At 44.6% G+C, this 17744-nt stretch overlaps 1 protein-coding gene across 2 annotated transcripts in view; it reads left to right on the top strand.

The window, feature by feature from the left end:
- Nucleotides 1-16883, top strand: part of LOC137355605 (protein Niban 1-like) — a 50118-nt gene extending 33235 nt beyond the window's left edge. For both annotated transcript variants that reach the window (XM_068020917.1, XM_068020916.1), the window contains exons 8-14: nucleotides 3983-4145; nucleotides 5110-5297; nucleotides 6291-6452; nucleotides 10888-11004; nucleotides 11207-11314; nucleotides 13198-13309; nucleotides 14834-16883. In XM_068020917.1, coding sequence (XP_067877018.1) covers nucleotides 3983-4145; nucleotides 5110-5297; nucleotides 6291-6452; nucleotides 10888-11004; nucleotides 11207-11314; nucleotides 13198-13309; nucleotides 14834-15219 — 1236 coding nt within the window. In that variant the 3' untranslated portion in view covers nucleotides 15220-16883. The remainder of the gene's footprint in view (nucleotides 1-3982; nucleotides 4146-5109; nucleotides 5298-6290; nucleotides 6453-10887; nucleotides 11005-11206; nucleotides 11315-13197; nucleotides 13310-14833) is intronic.
- Nucleotides 16884-17744: the final 861 nt, after the last annotated feature.

The following is a 17744-nucleotide window of genomic DNA, read 5'->3' as shown; positions in this document are numbered from 1 at the left end:
TACAAAAACGAAATACTGCCAATGCAGAAAATCTGAAATAAAAACAAAAAATGCTGGAAATACTCAGCAAGCCAGGCAACATCAGTGGAGAGAGAAACAACATTAACATTTCAGGTCAGTGACCCTTCGTCACAGCAGTTCTTTGTTTCTCTCTCCACCAATGCTGCCCGAGTATTTCCAGCACTTTCTGTTTTATTTTTCACCTCTGACAGTGCAGCACTCCCTCAGTACTGACCCTCCAACATTGCGGCACTTCCTCAGTACTGACTCTCCGACAGTGCGGCACTCCCTCAGTACTGACCCTCCGACAGTGCGGCACTCCCTCAGTACTGACCCTTCGACAGTGCAGCACTCCCTCAGTACTGCACTGGGAGCATCAGCGTAGATTTTGTGTGCAAGACTCTGGAGTGGGACTTCAGCCCATGACTTTCTGACTCGGGGATGTGAGTGCTATGGCATGAAGAACAAGCTGGAGGAACTGAAGGGAAAAGTTTGGGTGCCTGGGGCCTAGCATTTTACTAGCAATATGTGACTGGCATGTAACCTGGTCAGAAAGTGGAATGGGTAATAAGGAAAGGGACCAAGTAAGAATGTGTTTGGGAAGAAACAGGGGCAGGGAGGGCTGGGAGCTGGAGGGAAGCTAGCTGAGAGAGCTGATGGATGGTTTAAGGTAGTGAAATGTGGAATGAGGTATAAGAGAGACAGATTGTAACTCTGACCCACACAGAGGTTACTGAGTACTGTACAGCAATAATTATAGACAAGTTGGTTAGATTAGTGGTCGACATGGAAGAATCTGACTGTAGTAGACCAGTTGCTTATTTCTTGACTTCTCCATCGGCCGTTGTTCCCCTTATTTGACAATATTTCTGAAGCTGATCAACGTGCTTTGATTTCGGATTCTCGGTCATTTATGTAGGCCAGAAATAGTAAGGGCCCCAGCACGGAACCCTGGGATGCCCCACTCGTTTCGTCTCCTCAGCCAGACGTAGCTCCTCTATCTAGTATTCATTGTTTATACTCTTTCATCCCGTTCTTCATCCCCCTCTAAGTTTTACCTTAAGCCTGAAGCCTTAAGCATGAATAGCCGGCTTCTAGGTGGTGCACCTCAGGCAGTTGGGAACCTAACTAAGGAGGGAAGAGGGGTGTTAGATAAACATGCCTCATTGTGCACAATGGGTCTGCTGTAGGTTGTTTGGTTAAATTAGAGGACTGGGAAGGATTTCCTAGCGATTTATTGCCTTCCTCTAGAGTTGGCATAACGAGCGCAAGTTTGCACCACGCTTAGAAATCACTAGTAATGCCAACTAATAGATTGGGTAAGCACTTATGGATCTGAGATTGTTTTATCGTTCTTCTTGGGTCAGTTGGTGGCGTTCTTGCCTCTGAGTCTTAGCGCTGCATCGATCAACCTTGATTAAGCGCTCAAAGTGAAAGTGCTACTAACGAAGCCAAGCTGACAAGAGAATGGTTGAAGTCTGTCGATACTGAGACTTCAGCTTTGCATATGTCCACCTCTCTCTTCATACTGTCACCTTTACAAATATACAATATTGACAGGCAGGGAGGCCCAAACAACATGGTGGCCAGAGCATCATGACTAAAAATCTCTTCTCTCCCCAATTGACCACCCCAACTGCCTCACACCAACCCCTTCAGCCATCTACCATCCTGTCGGAGGCATAAAGACAGTAAAAACCCAGGGCCAATAAGGAAAAACAACTCTGCAAAATTCCTCTCCCGCCTTGTCCCACCGCTCCCCACCCCCCACCCCCCCACCTCAAGCAGTTGAGCCCCTCAGACAATAACAAAGCCCGAGATAGATCTTTGCTCCCTTCATGCTGCATATTTTTTTCCTTTTTTCATTTTGAGTTCGACTATCTGGTTGGGAAGCTTGTCCTGTACCAACGGGTCTCCTTCCTCACCCACCCAGTTATCCTTGATCGACAATATCTCCTTTCATTTCTAGTCCGTCCTTTAAGAAAACGCTTAAACATTTGCATGTTACAGCCATTTTCATCACCAACAACACCAACCTGCATTTATATAGCGCCTTTAACATAAAAAGTCCGAAGGCGCTTCACAGGAGCGTTATAAAACAAAGTATGACACCGAGCCACATAAGGAGACATTGGGACAGATGACCAAAAACCTGGTCAAAGAGGTAGGTTTTAAACAGCGTCTTAAAGGAGGGAAGCAAGGTAGAGAGGTCCATCACTGGGGTTAATGATGTTCCTGGGATTCCTACTGCCTCAATGCTGAGGGGTGATGTGATGTCTCTCAGGTTCTTATATACTAGATGCAGTGAGCATGTCCACTGGCCCACCTTTTTTTTTATTCCTTCTTGGGATGTGGGTGTTGTTGGCAAAGCCAGCATTTGTTGCCCAATCCTAATTACCCATTTCAGGGTCAACTATATTGCTGTGGGTCTGGAGCCACATGTAGACCAGACCAGGTAAGGTTGGCAGATTTCCTTCCCTAAAGGACATTAGTGAACCAGATGGATTTTTACAACAATTGATGATAGTTTCATAGCATCATTACTGAGACTAGTTTTCAATTCCACATTTTTGTATTAACACATTGAGTTTAAAATCCCGCCAGCTGCTATGGTGGGATTTGAACCCCTGTCCCCAGGGCATTAAGGCTCAGGCTCTGGCTTACTAGCTCAGTGATATTACCACTACACCACTATCACCACCACCCCAAGCTGCCCAGCGCTATCAGAATTCACTGAGTCACCACAAAGTCATGTCACCTCTGAGGTGAAATGCTGGTGAAAGATAACCAGTCTCACCTGCACTAACAGACAGAGAGAGACAGCATGATAAACAAGAATGATGCCAGTACTGAGAGGGTTATACCTAGCAGGAGGGATTGAACAGGCTGGGGCTCTTTGCTCTAGAAGACAGAAAGTTGAGGGGTGACCTGATAGGGGTCTTTGAGGTTCGCTAGGGCAGTCATAGAGAAGATGTTTCTGCTTGCCTGGAAGACCACAACTAGGGGCCATAAATTTAAGATAGACACTAATAAATCCAAGATAAACTCAGGATAAAATTCTTAACCTAGACAATGATTAAAATGTGGAACCCACTACTACAGGGAGCAGTTGAGGTGAAAAGTATAGATAGAAAAAAAAACTTGCATTTATATTACACCTTTCACAACCACAGTGTTAATTGTGTATCAATAGTTTAATTATATACAGGTGAAGGGTGTTAATTGGGGTCTTACTAGAGCACTTATAAGCAGACACTGAGACTGGTGGAGGGTTTTGAGTGAGGAGCTATATGTTTGTAATCCTTTTACTCTGCACAATAAATGTGAAACTGAGTAAGTATAGGCTCCAGCATTATCCTTCCAGAACAGGCTTTCTGGAGTTTATCACTCAGGACATCCCAAAGCACTTTACAGCCAATAAAGTACTTTTACAGTGTAACCAATGTTGTAATGAACGAAACGTGGCAGCCAATTTGCACACAGCAAGATCCCACAAACAGCAATGTGATAAAGACCAGATAATCTGTTCTTGTGATGTTGATTGAAGGATAAATGTTGCCCAGGACAACGGGAAGAAATTCCCTATTCTTCTTTGAAATAGTGCCATGGGATCTTTTACATCCGCCTGAGTGGGCAGAAAGGGCCTTGATTTAATGTCTCATTGGAAAGGTGGCATCTCCAACAGCGCAGTGCTAGAGTATCAGCCTAGACATTTGTGCTCAAGTCCTGGAATGGGACCTGAACCGATAGCCTGAGAATACTAGCAACTGAGCCACAGCTGACACATTTAGGGGCAAGCTGGCTAAGCACAAGGAGAAAGGAATAGAAGGATATGCTGATGGGGGTAAATGAAGTAAGGTGGGAGGAGGCTTGTGTGGAGCATAAACACTGGCATAGACCAGTTGGGCTGAATGGCCTGTTTCTGTGCTGTAAATTCCATGTGATATAAAAGGTGGAATCGGGTGTGTTTGTTCCTCTGCAGATGATCGGGGAGATGTATGCAGTGGTGGAAAGCCACGTCTCCAAGGGGTTCCATGCTCTGCTCAGGGAGAACGAAGAGCAAAATCAGCAACTGGAGAAGAAAATCCGGCCGGACTTCAATCAACTCGTCGCCTCGAAGAAGCAGCTCATGAAGAAAATCCAAGGTACTAGCCATTTTGAATCCTTCTGCAATGGTGGGATTGGAGATGGAGTTGGGATCAACCAGATGTAAAACTCAACAGTAATTAACTCTTAGCAAACGTTGATCTCTGGTCGGGCTGCACCTAGAGTTACACAAACATAGGAACAGGAGGAGACCATTCAGCCAGATCATGACTGATCTGTCCCTTTGCTCCATAAGCCTTGATACCGTTACCCAAAAAGATCTAGCAATCTCCATCTTGAAATTTTCAGTTGATCCCCATCGTCCACAGCCCTTTTGTATCCAGATTTCCACTATCTTTGCAGTGTTGCTTGTCATAGAAGGGGAGGTGGTGGCATAGTGGTAATGTCATTGGACTAGTAATCCGGAGGCCCAGGCTAAAACCCTGGGACATGGGTTCAAATCCCACCACGAAAGAGGGCAAAATTTGAATTCAATTAATAAATCTGGAATTTAAAAAAAACGCTAAAAACCCATCTGGTTCGCGAATGTCCTTTAAGGAAGGACCTTAAATGTGACTCTCCAGACAGGACCTTGATGTAACATCTCATCGGAAAGGTGGCACCTCCAACAGTGCTGGAGTGTCCTCTGAAATGGCCGAGCAAGCCACTCAGTTTCTCGAGGGCAAATAGGGATGGGTAATAAATGCTGGCCTAGCCAGCAACGCCCACATCCCATGATCAAATAAATTTCAAAAAAGAAAATTTACCTAGCAGAGGGGCACGTAAAGGCCAATTATTCCATCCAGACCATCTGCCCATCCTCCCTGTTTCCTGGGAGAGGCAAACAAACACAAGAATAAATGTGGTGGCTGTCATTATGCGGGGAGTGTCTCTGGTGAGGATCACTTTGTACAGGGAATGCCTCTGGGGGACAGTCACTTACAGGGCTGGCATTGGAATGGTGCTGACAGCGAGATGGGGCTGGTGAGGCCTGGCCCTGACCATGAATTGTTTTGTTCACAGCTTCGTTAGGCGAGCGAGTACGCTGGTGCTGTGAGAAACAGGTTTGGCCTCACCTCTGGTCAGCGCGGGACAAGGTGGCAGATCCCATCAATGCCGGCCTCGAGGAGGCTCCAAGACTCTTCTCTGAGGAAGTTAGTCGATTGATCAACATGGTGAAGAACGGAGAGCACAGCAGCTCCCTGGCTGAGGTGAAGATGAACAATCCCTCACTCACAGCCTCTGTTTGCAGAGGAATTGGGATCTGCCTATGAATGTGGGAATAGAAATCGCTCATTAATATGGTCACTGGGTCACAGGCCACTGGGTCACAGGTCATTGGGTCACAGGACACTGGATGACAGGTTGCTGGGTTACAGGTCTGTCCAGTCACTGGACGGCAGGCCACAGTTCTGCTGGTCAACAGTTGCTATCTTCCTGGGTTGTCTGGGAGTCTTTCAGAATATGCCATTAATCTCCCAAGGCACTGCTAGCAAGACAGGAGATCCTTGGGCTGTAATTCTCCCCCTAACAGCAGCAGCTGTCTGCTCCATGATGGAACCTCTGCAATCCAGAGAATGGCCGCAGCTTAGTGAGATCAAATGTGGGACAGGCTGGCTGACTGAGTTTAGGAGGGCAGAGAAAGAGATGGAGGGCAAGGAGTGAGGGATTAGGTTGGAAGAAAGTGAACAGGGACTAGACATGGGGGGAGGTGGGGTTCAGGAGTGGTTGACCGGCAACTGTGGGATTGGGGAAGAGAGTGTCAGGACACTTAGGGACAGTGGAGAGGGAAGTAGAAGACTGGGGTCTTGGAGTCTTGGAGAAGGGATTTAAGGGATTAAGAGTGAGGAATTGCGGGCGGGGGGGGTCGTTTGAGAGATTGGGTTTTAGGTCACTGCTGTCCAGTCACTGGGTCACAGGTCACTTGGTGTCCAGTTACTAGGTCGTAGGTCAACAAGTCATAGCAAGTGGAAGAAATGTAAGTTCACTTTGGGATGGAGTGATTGAGGGAGAAACTTCAATCTGATCCTTGTGTGACAATCTGATTGTTAAGATTTGTGTGTCTGGCTGTGTTGTGTTCTCATTTAGTCCCATTGGTTTCTCAGTGCACGGCCTGTGGTCACTTTGGGGATATTTGGTCAAGGTCCCTGACTTTGCTGTTTTCAGTCCAGCTCTCGTTGTTTTCTCTTCTCCATTGCTCCCAGGTTTGCAGTCAGCTTCGAGCTTTACCATATCAGTCTGTCCAGATGCATCGCTGCTATGAGAAGACAGAAAAGCTGGAGCAATCCCTGAGTGAGCTGGGACCTCGATTCACTTTCTCCGGCGTTCGATTTCTGACCCAGCGAGCACAGAACATCATCCAACAGGTGCTGCACTTCCAGCAGGCTTTGAAAATATACTCACACACACACACTCACACACACATAGACAGACATACACACACAGACACATATATACACACACATACACAGACTCAAACACTCACACACACACAGACACACATATATACACACACTCACTCACATAGACAGACAGATACACACACGCGCACACACACACACACACACATAGGTGGACAGACACATGCACACAGGCAGATACACTCACGCACACACAGATATACACAGAGGCAGACACACACCCATAACCACACAGACAACCACAGACGCACATAGACACATGTACGGACACACAAATGTGCACACATGCATACAGACACACAAACACAGACAATCATTCACATACAGAGAGACACGCACACACACATGCACGCACACAAAGGACTGATATGCAGATTGACACACTTTTTTTATTATTTGTTCATGGGATGTGGGTGTCGCTGGCTAGGCCAGCATTTATTGCCGATCCCTAATTGCCTTTGAGAAGGCGGTGGTGAGCCGCCCTCTTGAACCACTGCAGTCCTACACACACAGACTAACCCACACACAAATACACACCCACACACTCTCCAATAGTGGGAAACAGGATTTGAAATCAGTGATACTGAGGAGGAGGTTTTAAGAAGACAATCTCATTTGATTGACAAAGCATGCAGCTCGCCTGCAGTGTGTTAACCAGTGCTTTGGGGTTCCTGAGAATCATCAGCTTCCCCAGTGGGAGACACACAGCTCACTTCTGTCCAAGGAGTGACTCAACCACCATTACTGACAGGTTCATTTCCACTTTCAGTGTCTTATCCCTGAGTGCCCGTTCTGCGTAATGTAAGATCAGTAGAAAATAGATCACATTCTACTATCGACACTTGGCAATGCTCAGATTGGAATGCGTGAGGCTGATGTAACATTCGGGTGAATATTCAGGAAGCAGCAATGTTTTTGTATGGCACATACAAACTCTTGGAGTTTGAAGGCGGCAGGACAAGTTGATAAAAAAAACATATGGAATTCTTAATTTTATCCTTATTCTTTAAAAATAGAGGCAGAGAGGGCAAAAGCAAGGAAGTTATACTAGAACCACTGGTTAGGCCCCAGCTGGTGTGATGTGTCCATTTCTGGGCACCATACTTTAGGAACAACGTCAAGGCCATGGAGAGGGCGCCAGGGGTCAGCAACGTGTCCGTACACGGACACCAGTGTCCGTAAAAATTTTGAGAACCGTGGTAATTTTAAATGTCTTACTCAAAGCCTTTAAATTTGTGTTTTAAAATACCCTAGTGGCTAGGTTATTTTAGAACAGAAATTTAAAGCTTGGAATAAGACATTAAATATTACCAGGAGTGAAAGTAATTAGAAAGGACCAGGATCATCGGGGCATTGGGTTAGGTCCTAGAACATGGTAGTCCAACATACGGCCTTCAGGCCAGAATCCGACCCGCCAAAGGCATGAAGGGTTTGCCTGTGCATGGACTTCTGTCAAATAGGAGTGTGGGGGAGGCGGAACTGGCTGGGAAGACTGGTGCCGCCAATCAGCGGGTGCTGACTATTGAGAGTGGGACAGGGGGCAGTGCTGGTGAAGGGAGGTGATGCACGATCCAGAGTGACAGGCTGGCTCCGAGTAGCAGTTATCAAAATGAAACTCCAAAGGAAAAAACAAAACTTGAAACAAAGCTCTCCAATGGAGACAGGTAAACTGTGGGAATTAAACTTCTGTTTTCTTATTTGGGATAGGGGAAGTTTTTGTGTTCAGTGCAATGCACAAGATATTCAGCCAGGCTATAAAAGTAACCATGCTCAGGAAAGTTACTGTCTTAGCCACACTGACTAGGACGGTGCCAAATGAACCCGCCCGTCTACACAGGGTTAGCTGATTTCATCTGAGTACTTGTGCTAAAGTCGTTGGGTGAAGGAAGGAAAATTGGCAACAGTTCCTGTGTGGAAATGTGATTAGTGGGTGAGAACAGGGTCTGGTTCATGGTGATGTTGTCCATAGCCTGTCACGGCTCTTGTTTGAATATGTATTCTTGAATCACATGCTGAAGTGTAACCGTTTCCCATGTAACTGTACTCTACTAAAGAGAATCAATGCCTTCAGACAGGAAGAGAATTTCAGAGAAAAGTAGTTTTTAACAAACCTTGTACTGACCTGTATAAGTCAGTAAAACAGGCCATGGTTTGATGTTCTGATAATTCAATTAAAGTTATGAAATTGAAAATTAAATCCCAATCTTGTGCATCTGCAGGTTAATTCGGCTGATTCAAAGACTTTTTCCCCCTTTTCCTTATTTTTCCCACCTCCCCAAAATTTGGGAGATTCCTCAGCTACTGGTGATGTGATTAATATAGATGGGTGCACATTCCTATCCACTAGGATGGAAACTGAGTTGAGTTTTATGATAAGGTAGAAGACTTAAAAACAAAACTACAGAAGTTGTTATTGCTGGTGTCTGTCAGATTCTGAAAGTTATCAGCACACCAAGTTTATAAAAGTTATATAAAAGATTATCATTGATAGTAAAAATGATTATAAACATGAAACCAAAGACTCTATTGCTGAGTGCTGAAATTTGATTGCTTAGATTTCAGGGAACACTGTGATGAACTGAAGCTCTAATCTGTGAACAAAAGTAATTCGCATTGGCATTCCATACTATTTTGCTTGCCAGCTAGCTAATACAGATGTGTTGCTCTCCGTTGATGTTTATATGCTTAGCTACTTTATTTATAGGGAGAAATGTGTTTTATGCCCCCTTCTAAGGTGGGATCAGACTTGGCAGCACAAAGCTTGTACTGAATCGACTTTATTGAGAAAAAAGAACGAGTTTATTAAGTTTTCAGATAAACCATAGTCACAAACTCAGGCAGTGATTAACAGCCTAACACAGATTATACTACCCATATTAGAGACCGTATGGCAGAGTGTACGACTCTTTCTCTTGCAGCTTCTGGTCTTCAGGTTTTTTGGTCGGTCTATCTCTCTCTTGTAGCTTGTTGTTGTTCAAAAATTCTCTGCTGTATGGGGACACAGTCGAGCCTTCTTTTATCCTGGCTTCGTTCCAATTAACCCTCCCTTTCCCCAATCAGTGATTAGTTTTGTATTAAAGGATGCCTTTCTTAACTACCAAGGATCATTTTGTGATGGCTGCTCACCTTTTGGATTTAAGTAAGTAATACCCCTTTGTATTGACTACTTTAGCTCGATGCTGTTACATACTGAGATTCCTTATCTCATTATGAGACAAATCTACATTTTGTTTTTCACTGTCTGTTCTAAGGTCTCACCCTTTTACTGCAAGTAAGCATTTTAAAAATTGACATAATCTCACAGAATCCCTCCTTGACATCTTGTCTATACTGTGCCCTATTTCTGAAGTTTTTCTACTTTATCATACTACAAAGAAGGGTTCTAATAAAGCTAAATGTTAGTTTATAATAATAAGTCAGTTGTTAGTTTATAATAGCTAGATTTTAACAATTGATAACCCAGTTACTAACTTTTAAGTAGCCTAATAATCTTACAAGTGCATTTGACGGAGTAAATGAAGAGGAAGTGTTTACACTGGCAGATGTGTTGGTAAACAGAGGACAGATTTATAGAGCCAGAGGTGACACGAGGAGTTTTTATGCAGCAAGTTGTTATGATTTGGAGTCCAGTGCCCTGAAACGGCGATGGAAGTAGATTCAATAGTGACTTTCAACAGAGAATTGGATAAAAACTTGAAGGAAAAATACTGCAGGACAATGGATAGCTCTTTCAACGAGCTGGCTCAGGCATAATAGGCTGAATGGCCTCACTCGGTGCTATATTGCTCTATGAAGTAACCCATTCCGCTGTGTGAATTAAAAATGAGGGAATTGAAATGCTACACAGACTGAGTACATAGAGAGGAATGCCTGTCCAATCCTGTGTCTGGCAGTATAAACAAGGCCAGCAGAAGTGGCTTCCTGGTTGAAAAACTCTTAAAGGGCCAGGCAGCTGTCTGATGTTATTAGTTGCGCCTTTATGTTATTGGTTGGCTCTGAACTCTGATTTCCATTCGAAGGGTTCTGCCACAGCACCTTCCAAACCCCTGACCTCTACAACCTATAAAAACAAGGGCAGCAGGTGCAAGGGAACACCAACACCTGCAAGATCCCCCCCTTCCCCCAGTCACACACCATCCTGTCTTAGAACTATATCGTCGCTGGATCTAAATCCTGGGAACTCCCTCCCTAACAGCACTGTGAGAGCACCCGCACCACATGGACTGCAGCAGTTCAAGATGGTGGCTCATCGCCTGTTTCTCAAGGGCAATTAGGGATATTCACATCCCATGAACGCATTAAAAAACGTCTGATAGCATGAGCCTCATGGAGTGCGGAGACTATTTCATACGTTCCCTTCTCTTGTCTTCTGCTTTTGCAGTTGCTGGAAGATGCAGTTTATACCTTTCAACACCTGCTCACTTCAACACTGCCAGCCACCGAGCTCTCTGGTGAGAGCAGCCAACTGCTTGACAACACCAGAGCCCGAGTATTGAAGGTACGTACTGCACAGTGTGAGTGTGAGGGATGTGAAACGCACAGTGTGAGTGTTAGTAGGTCTCCCTGTATTGTCTCACATATCTTATTGCTGTGATAGAGATGGTGTGCCTGGAGTAGTGAGTGGTAATCCCTGGTGTTGTTCCTGTGTCCTCGCTGACATCAGAAGTGACTGGTTTCCCTTTATGTCTCTTTATCTGTAGAAATTTAACTCTGACAGCACTGCGGCTGGGAGGCAGTTTGTTCGGGACTCCCTCCTGGAACTTTTTCTTCCAGATGTCCTGAAGACACTGGAACCTATCTACAAAGCGGTAAGTAACAAGCCTGTGCGCCCTGAACTAGGTGATACCCACCCACGCTGCGTGCCTGTGCTGTCATCAGCCCCAAGTGCTCCATAATCTTCCTTACCAGCAGTAAAGGAGGGTTCCCTGTAACAATCTGATTTTTCGCACTGAAAATCCACTTGTATTTTTTATTTTAAGTGGCGCAGTTGGTCGCACTTCCGAGTCGGAAAGTCGTGGGTTTAAGTCCTACTCCAGGGACTTGGTCCTATTCCAAGAAGAGCAGTGGAGTTTTCCTTAGTGTCTTGGATAATATTTATGCCGCAATTATGAATCACTAAAATAAATGCAAAAATGAGGTGCCAAAGTGCCACGATTGGTAGGAGGGTGAGATTACAGCATTATATGTTTACACAGGAGTTTCCATTATAAATGTGGACATGGGAATTTATTATGGAAAAAGTTGACATGAAAATGTGACAACAGAAGGCAAGGTTTTAGAGACAGGAAGTCTTTATAGATCTATTATTTTTCACACACACACACACACACCAGATTGCATGATTGCCTGTATTGCATTATAGCACTGCAGCTCCAGCCTAAATGTCACACTTCAAAGTGTCAAAGTTATATAAAAGTTGAAGGGAAGACAGTAATTGCATTGAGCAGTAGCCAGAGATTTAGAACCAGCTGCCAAGCTATGGAGACACAATGACTCTCTAAGTAGCCTCAAGATGTGCTTGACCTCTAAATGGCCTCAATATCTGTCTTTTTACAGCAAAAAGAGCATGCAGCCATTAAGGGCCATGTCAAATCACGTACGGATTTATTTTAGCAGAATTACATTGGATGATCTGATGTTCCAATACCTATAAACAGCATGCTGGAATTTATATAGGCTCAGGACTAGTACTCCAGCTCCAGCTTATCTTTTTCCTTTAATTAACAGATTTGAAAACCCTTGAGATAGAAATATGTCTGGCAGATGCTTATTAATTAAAGACAGCTTTCTGAGTGGTACATGCAAGCAATATTTCGATATACTCACAAATAGGATACACCTCGGAAATTCTGAACTTACACTTCTCCAGGCAGTTCATAGTGTTGGATCGTTGCTTGTTCTAAAGCTCACTGTTATTGTTACTTTTGCTGTATCACACCTACTTTTGTCGTGTGATATGGTGTAACCCGAGCTTCATGTGCTATTGCTTTGTTTGGGACTGATCAATGCTGGTTCTGTCCAGTACTTTTATCTCTCGGCATCTCTATCATATTTCCCTTAGATCACTCTAATGAGATCATTTCAGCTCTTGCCCTTCGGGCCTAGGCCTGTCTGTTCATGGCAGTACATTGACCCTTACTCCATCTTAGATGCATGATGTAAGTTCTATCTAAGATAAGCATTCTACTTATCTACAATTCATTTCAGCCAGTATTATGGTTAGTTACATCCATGCCACTTGCTTTTAATTCCGTTTTTTATTTATTCCTTCTCAAATAACTCATTCTATATATTCAGCAGAATTCTCTCTCTCGACACTCACTGTAGCTCTCTATACTACCTCGTCCATAAAATATCCTCTAACTTTCAAAAAGCAATTCCACAGGAGGTCTGCTAGTATTTATCTCAATATGGAGAGCCTAACACTCAAAGACACAATGCAGACAAAATAAATGTTCTCACAATAGATGCCAAGAGTTGTTTATGTAGCAGACAGATGAAACCTTCCTGTCACCTCATCTCTCTCCTCCGCTGTCTCTCCCAACCTCCTGTCTCTCTTTGACCTTCGGCCTCTATCCCTCTCTGTTTCTCCCTGTCTCTACCTCCCTCCCACGTTCTTCCTGTACCGCATTGCTTTTTCTCCCGGGCTTTTAGAGTTAGAGTTAATCAAGCTGTGCAAACTGCCTTCCAGGAACTGCCCATGTATGAAGCGTGTCTGTGCGCTGATGATGATGGAGTGATACAGATTGAGAGCACCTACAATGAGCTCGTTCTTCATATCGTGTCAGAGGAAATTAACAAAGGTACGTGTTTGGGTCAGGGGTCACAGTGGGCATTGTGAGGCTAAGCAAGCACTTTCTTTGAGCTGAATGCTACAAATGGAATAAATGTATATTTGTAATGAACCCAATCTGTTGGTTCCCTGCAGTGTCGGGGGAGTTGGGCGGAGGGTGTTTGGAGTGGTGGGTGTGGAGGGAGAAAGTGGGGGCTTGCACAAATTCTCTCCCACCTGCAGCCAAGGCCCATTTTTCAAATATGGGACAAAATGACGAGTCAGAACATTAAAGAAACTAAGATATGAAAGTGATCACGAATGGAAGAGAATATATCCTTTGGGTTTGGGCCTACATCTGATTTCAATCTGCTAACACTATCAGGATGACTGAAGATGGGTAATTAATGCTGCCTTGCTTGTGTTGCCCACTGCTTTGGAACACATCACCACTCCTTGGTGGGATCTTAGAAGCCTCAGGCAACGGAGAGAATTAACTGAGCCCCCAGTCTTTCGTAGTTACAGGAAAGGAGCAGGCCATTCAGCCCCTCAAGACTATCCACCATTCAATTAGATCTGTTTCTTAACTCCATCTAACTGCCTTAGTTTCATATCCTTTAATACACTACCCAACAAAAAAATCGATCAATCTCAGTTTTGAAATTTTCTATTGACTCACCCCCCCCCCCCCCACTTAGCTGTCTCAATAGCTTTTCCAGACTTCCAGAGAGTTCCAGATTTCCATTACCTTTTGTGTGAAGAAGTGCTTCCTGACATCACCCCTGAACGGCTGAGCTCTAATTGTAAGGTCATGGCCCCTTGTTCTGGACTCTCCACACCAGAGTTTCTCTCTATCAACTCCTTTAATCATTTTAATTCGATCACCCCTTAACCTTCTATACTCTCCACTGCACCTGTTGCTGTTTCTCCCGGATGCATCAGTCTAAGCAGCCAGCAGTAGTCATGCATCCCTGGCCTCAGCCTCCCCTCCCTCCAAATCCAGGTCCCATACTCTCGCTCCTTCCCAGGTCCTGCCCAAGCTCCCGCTTCCAATTTCTTCTCACCCACGCACGGCAAAGCAGCCCTCAAACCCTCTGGACCCTCTCCCAGTGCCGTTAATGCTATTTTGCTGGGAACCCTTATCTTTCTTTTTAAAGTGACCAGGAAAAAAAAAACTACACGTTGAATAAATCAGTGTGAGAGGCACACAGGGAAAGCAGGAGACAGGGGGAGGGGAAGGAGATACAGAAGTGGAGTGTGAACAAAAAAAGGTGGAGCCAGATAAATGTGCCATTCGGAAAGAGAAATAAAGAAGGAAGGAGGGATAAAGGAAAGGAAGATTTTAAAGGGGGAATTGGAGAATGGGAAAGGAGAGACATTTTCCTTTTGTCCACAAGGAACTCCTCAGTGGGAAAAGGAGTGGATTCATTCTGTACATGTGCTTGGCCTTATTAAGAATATTTAGCATGGTTTCTTTATATTTTCATCAAGGAGCAGATTGTACATACAAAAATTACCTAGCGTTTCTTTCTCAAGCTTTATCTTTCTTTTTCAGTCATGAAGGAGACCTCCACACAGCCACGGTACAGCTTGTACAATGAGAGTTTGGCTTGTCTGTGGGACACCGAACCCCAAGTGGGCATTGCTGAGGGTCCAAGGACATTATCGGCCAAAGCCACCCAGCCAGCAAGTCCTGCAGAATTGTTGGAGCAAGATTCAACAGTCGGGCCACGTACCGAATACAAGGATCAGGCGAAGAACGCTGCAGCCTCGGAAAACAGCAAGATTAGTGAGGTGGATAATGGAAGCGAATGGCAGTGTTTGGGAGAGGACTGGGACAGTGCCACTCAGGGTTCAGATGAATGCAACATCCGCCAATTAGACAGCGAAGATCCTAAGAAAGCCACAGCTCAATCCGATGAGCCTAACTTGGTGATGTGAAGGAGATCGCGGATACACTCAATGTAGCAACTGGTGGTGAAGGATTCCAATCATCCTTTAGATAACTATAACCCTGGACCAGACCAAGTGGACGAGCTGTGACAGGAAGGCAGAGAGTGGTACAATGACCATCAACCATGCTTTGAGGGTGCAGCGGGAAAGCTCTTCCACAGTGAGGCCATGATGGGTACAGGCAATCATTTGGAAGTAAAACTGCCCTCTCCGTTAGATAGTTACGGTGAAAAATTAAGACTTAGCTCTGTTGCAATGTTTTAACTTATAATGTTGTGTCGCTAAAGTTAAAAGAGTTTTGATGTAACATCTAAGACATTTGGCAGATGCCAACCAAAAGTTGATGTTTCAGTTTGGTAGCAGAGTTGGGTTTGCGGGGATGATGTGTTGAATTTATGCATTGTTGGAGATGTAACTGGGGACAGCTCTATATATCTACACAGACAAGTGAGCTTGACTCATCAATGACAGTAAGGTATGATGATCGCTCATTTAACATTCTGTAGTCTGGCTTCCTGGAAAGGATATTATCACATTTTGGCTAATCACTCACTACCATTATCAGTTACGCATGAAGCTATACAATCCCGGGGCTGAAATTTATACACCCAAAGCCGCAATTGGTGGTGGGTAAAACAGTGGCGGGCTGCACATCACGGAGCTGCCGCGATATTAAGTGCGGCGGTTCATTTAAATAGCTGGGGCGGACTGCCACCCCCCCCTCCCTCGATGACGTGGAGTGGGTGGCTGTCTGTCTCCGACAATGGGCGCAGATGCCATTTTTAAAGGTCTTCGAGCCCTAATGTTCAGTTTAACTATTTAAAGATACATTGATTTTAAAAAATTAAATAAATTTATCTTGACCCTCTCCCACCGCCCCCCCCCAATAACTATAGAATTAATTACTTGCCCTCACCCCCCCAAAACACCTGACCTACCCATCTAAAGTGCATAAACTTTATACTTTAACCTTTCCCACCATCCCCTACACCAATGATATTACTTGGACTCCACTCCGCCACCATCCCCTTCCTACACTGATAAACTTACCTCCATCCACCTCCCCACCAGCGTTCCGCCTCGGTTCCCCAGACGGGGATCCGAAGGCGCGGGAGTGCCGTCCAGCTGCTTGAAGATCGCACCGGGACAGATGGAGGGAATGTAAATGTAATTAATTAATTAATTTAAATTTATTTAAATATGTTAATGGGGGTCCTGTTGCCGAGCGGCAGGATGGCTGCCACGAGGCCTCGCAGCCGCTGGCAATATCGGTCGGGCCCTCCAGCATTGGGGTTCGCCCCGTCCAGAGGCATTTTCTGGCCCTCCCCCTGCACGACCGCTGACATTGAGGGGGTCTGTAAAATTAAGCCCCTGTGCTTAAAAAAAAAATACCATCTTGTTGCAGAGAGAGAGCTCTCCTGAGGGCTTGTCAAATCAGAACTAAATCAGTGCAAGTGCATCTTTTGGAGGCACTTTTAAAATAATGGACAACTATTTTAGCTAAAGGAAAGGCACAGGGACTTTAATACTTAACTGGACTTTCTGTGCTGTATATAAAGACCGTGTGTAGAGTCCTCATTAATTCTTGTTCTCAAAGTGTGTGCTTAAGTTGTAAATAAATGCCCTGGGTACTACAGCCTATAAAACTGTCCTCTTGTATTGAAAATCTGGATGTTAACTGTGTCCTTATACTACAACAATCGCCTAGGATGCCATTCTCAAGGGCAATTAGGGAGGGACAATAAATACTGGCTTTGCCAGTGACGCCCATATCCATGAATAAATTAGAAAAAAACTCTCACCTCTCAAGCTCCACTTGAGGGACTTCGGCACGCTGATAGGTGCCATTTTAACTTTTGCTGACGGTGTAGAATTGGTGATATTGAATTGACCGGTCATTATATGCGCTGTCTCAGTTTCCCTTCAACTGACTTGAATGAAAATCAGGAGTGATATAAAAGGGGTAGCTGATTCAATATCGCCCATCTTACACTATTGCCTGAAGCAAAATTACTCCCAATCTCTGCTGACACTCCAGTGCAGTACCGAGGGAGTACTGCATTGTCAGAGGTGCCGTCTATGGGAGGAAATATTAAACCGGGAATTTCTCAGCGTGTTCAAGTGGAACTAAAAGATTCTATGACTTTATTTTGAAAAACAGCTGATTCTTGGTGGAGGCGGGGTCATTGAATATTTTTAAGGTGGAGGTAGATAGATTCTGTTAGGCAAGGGAATCGAAGATTATCGGGGGTAGTTGGGAGTGTGGAATTCAAGACAGAAACAGATCAGCCATGATCCTATTAAATGGGTTGACGGGCCGAATGGCCTACTTCTGCTAATTTGTATGGTCGTATGGTGTTAGCTAACACCATGTTGGAGCAAAAAAGGTTGCAAGTTGATTTTACACTTGAATTTAGGGAAATCGCCTATTTATCTCCAAATGATTTCATTTTTAACTTATTGGATCTTTCCTGAAGAAACCTGAGGCACAAACTATGGTTTTACAAAGAAAA

The sequence above is a fragment of the Heterodontus francisci genome, chromosome 43 (genome assembly GCF_036365525.1).
Source record: "Heterodontus francisci isolate sHetFra1 chromosome 43, sHetFra1.hap1, whole genome shotgun sequence".
Lineage (NCBI taxonomy): Eukaryota > Metazoa > Chordata > Chondrichthyes > Heterodontiformes > Heterodontidae > Heterodontus > Heterodontus francisci.
This window is presented reverse-complemented; position numbering and strand designations above follow the sequence as displayed.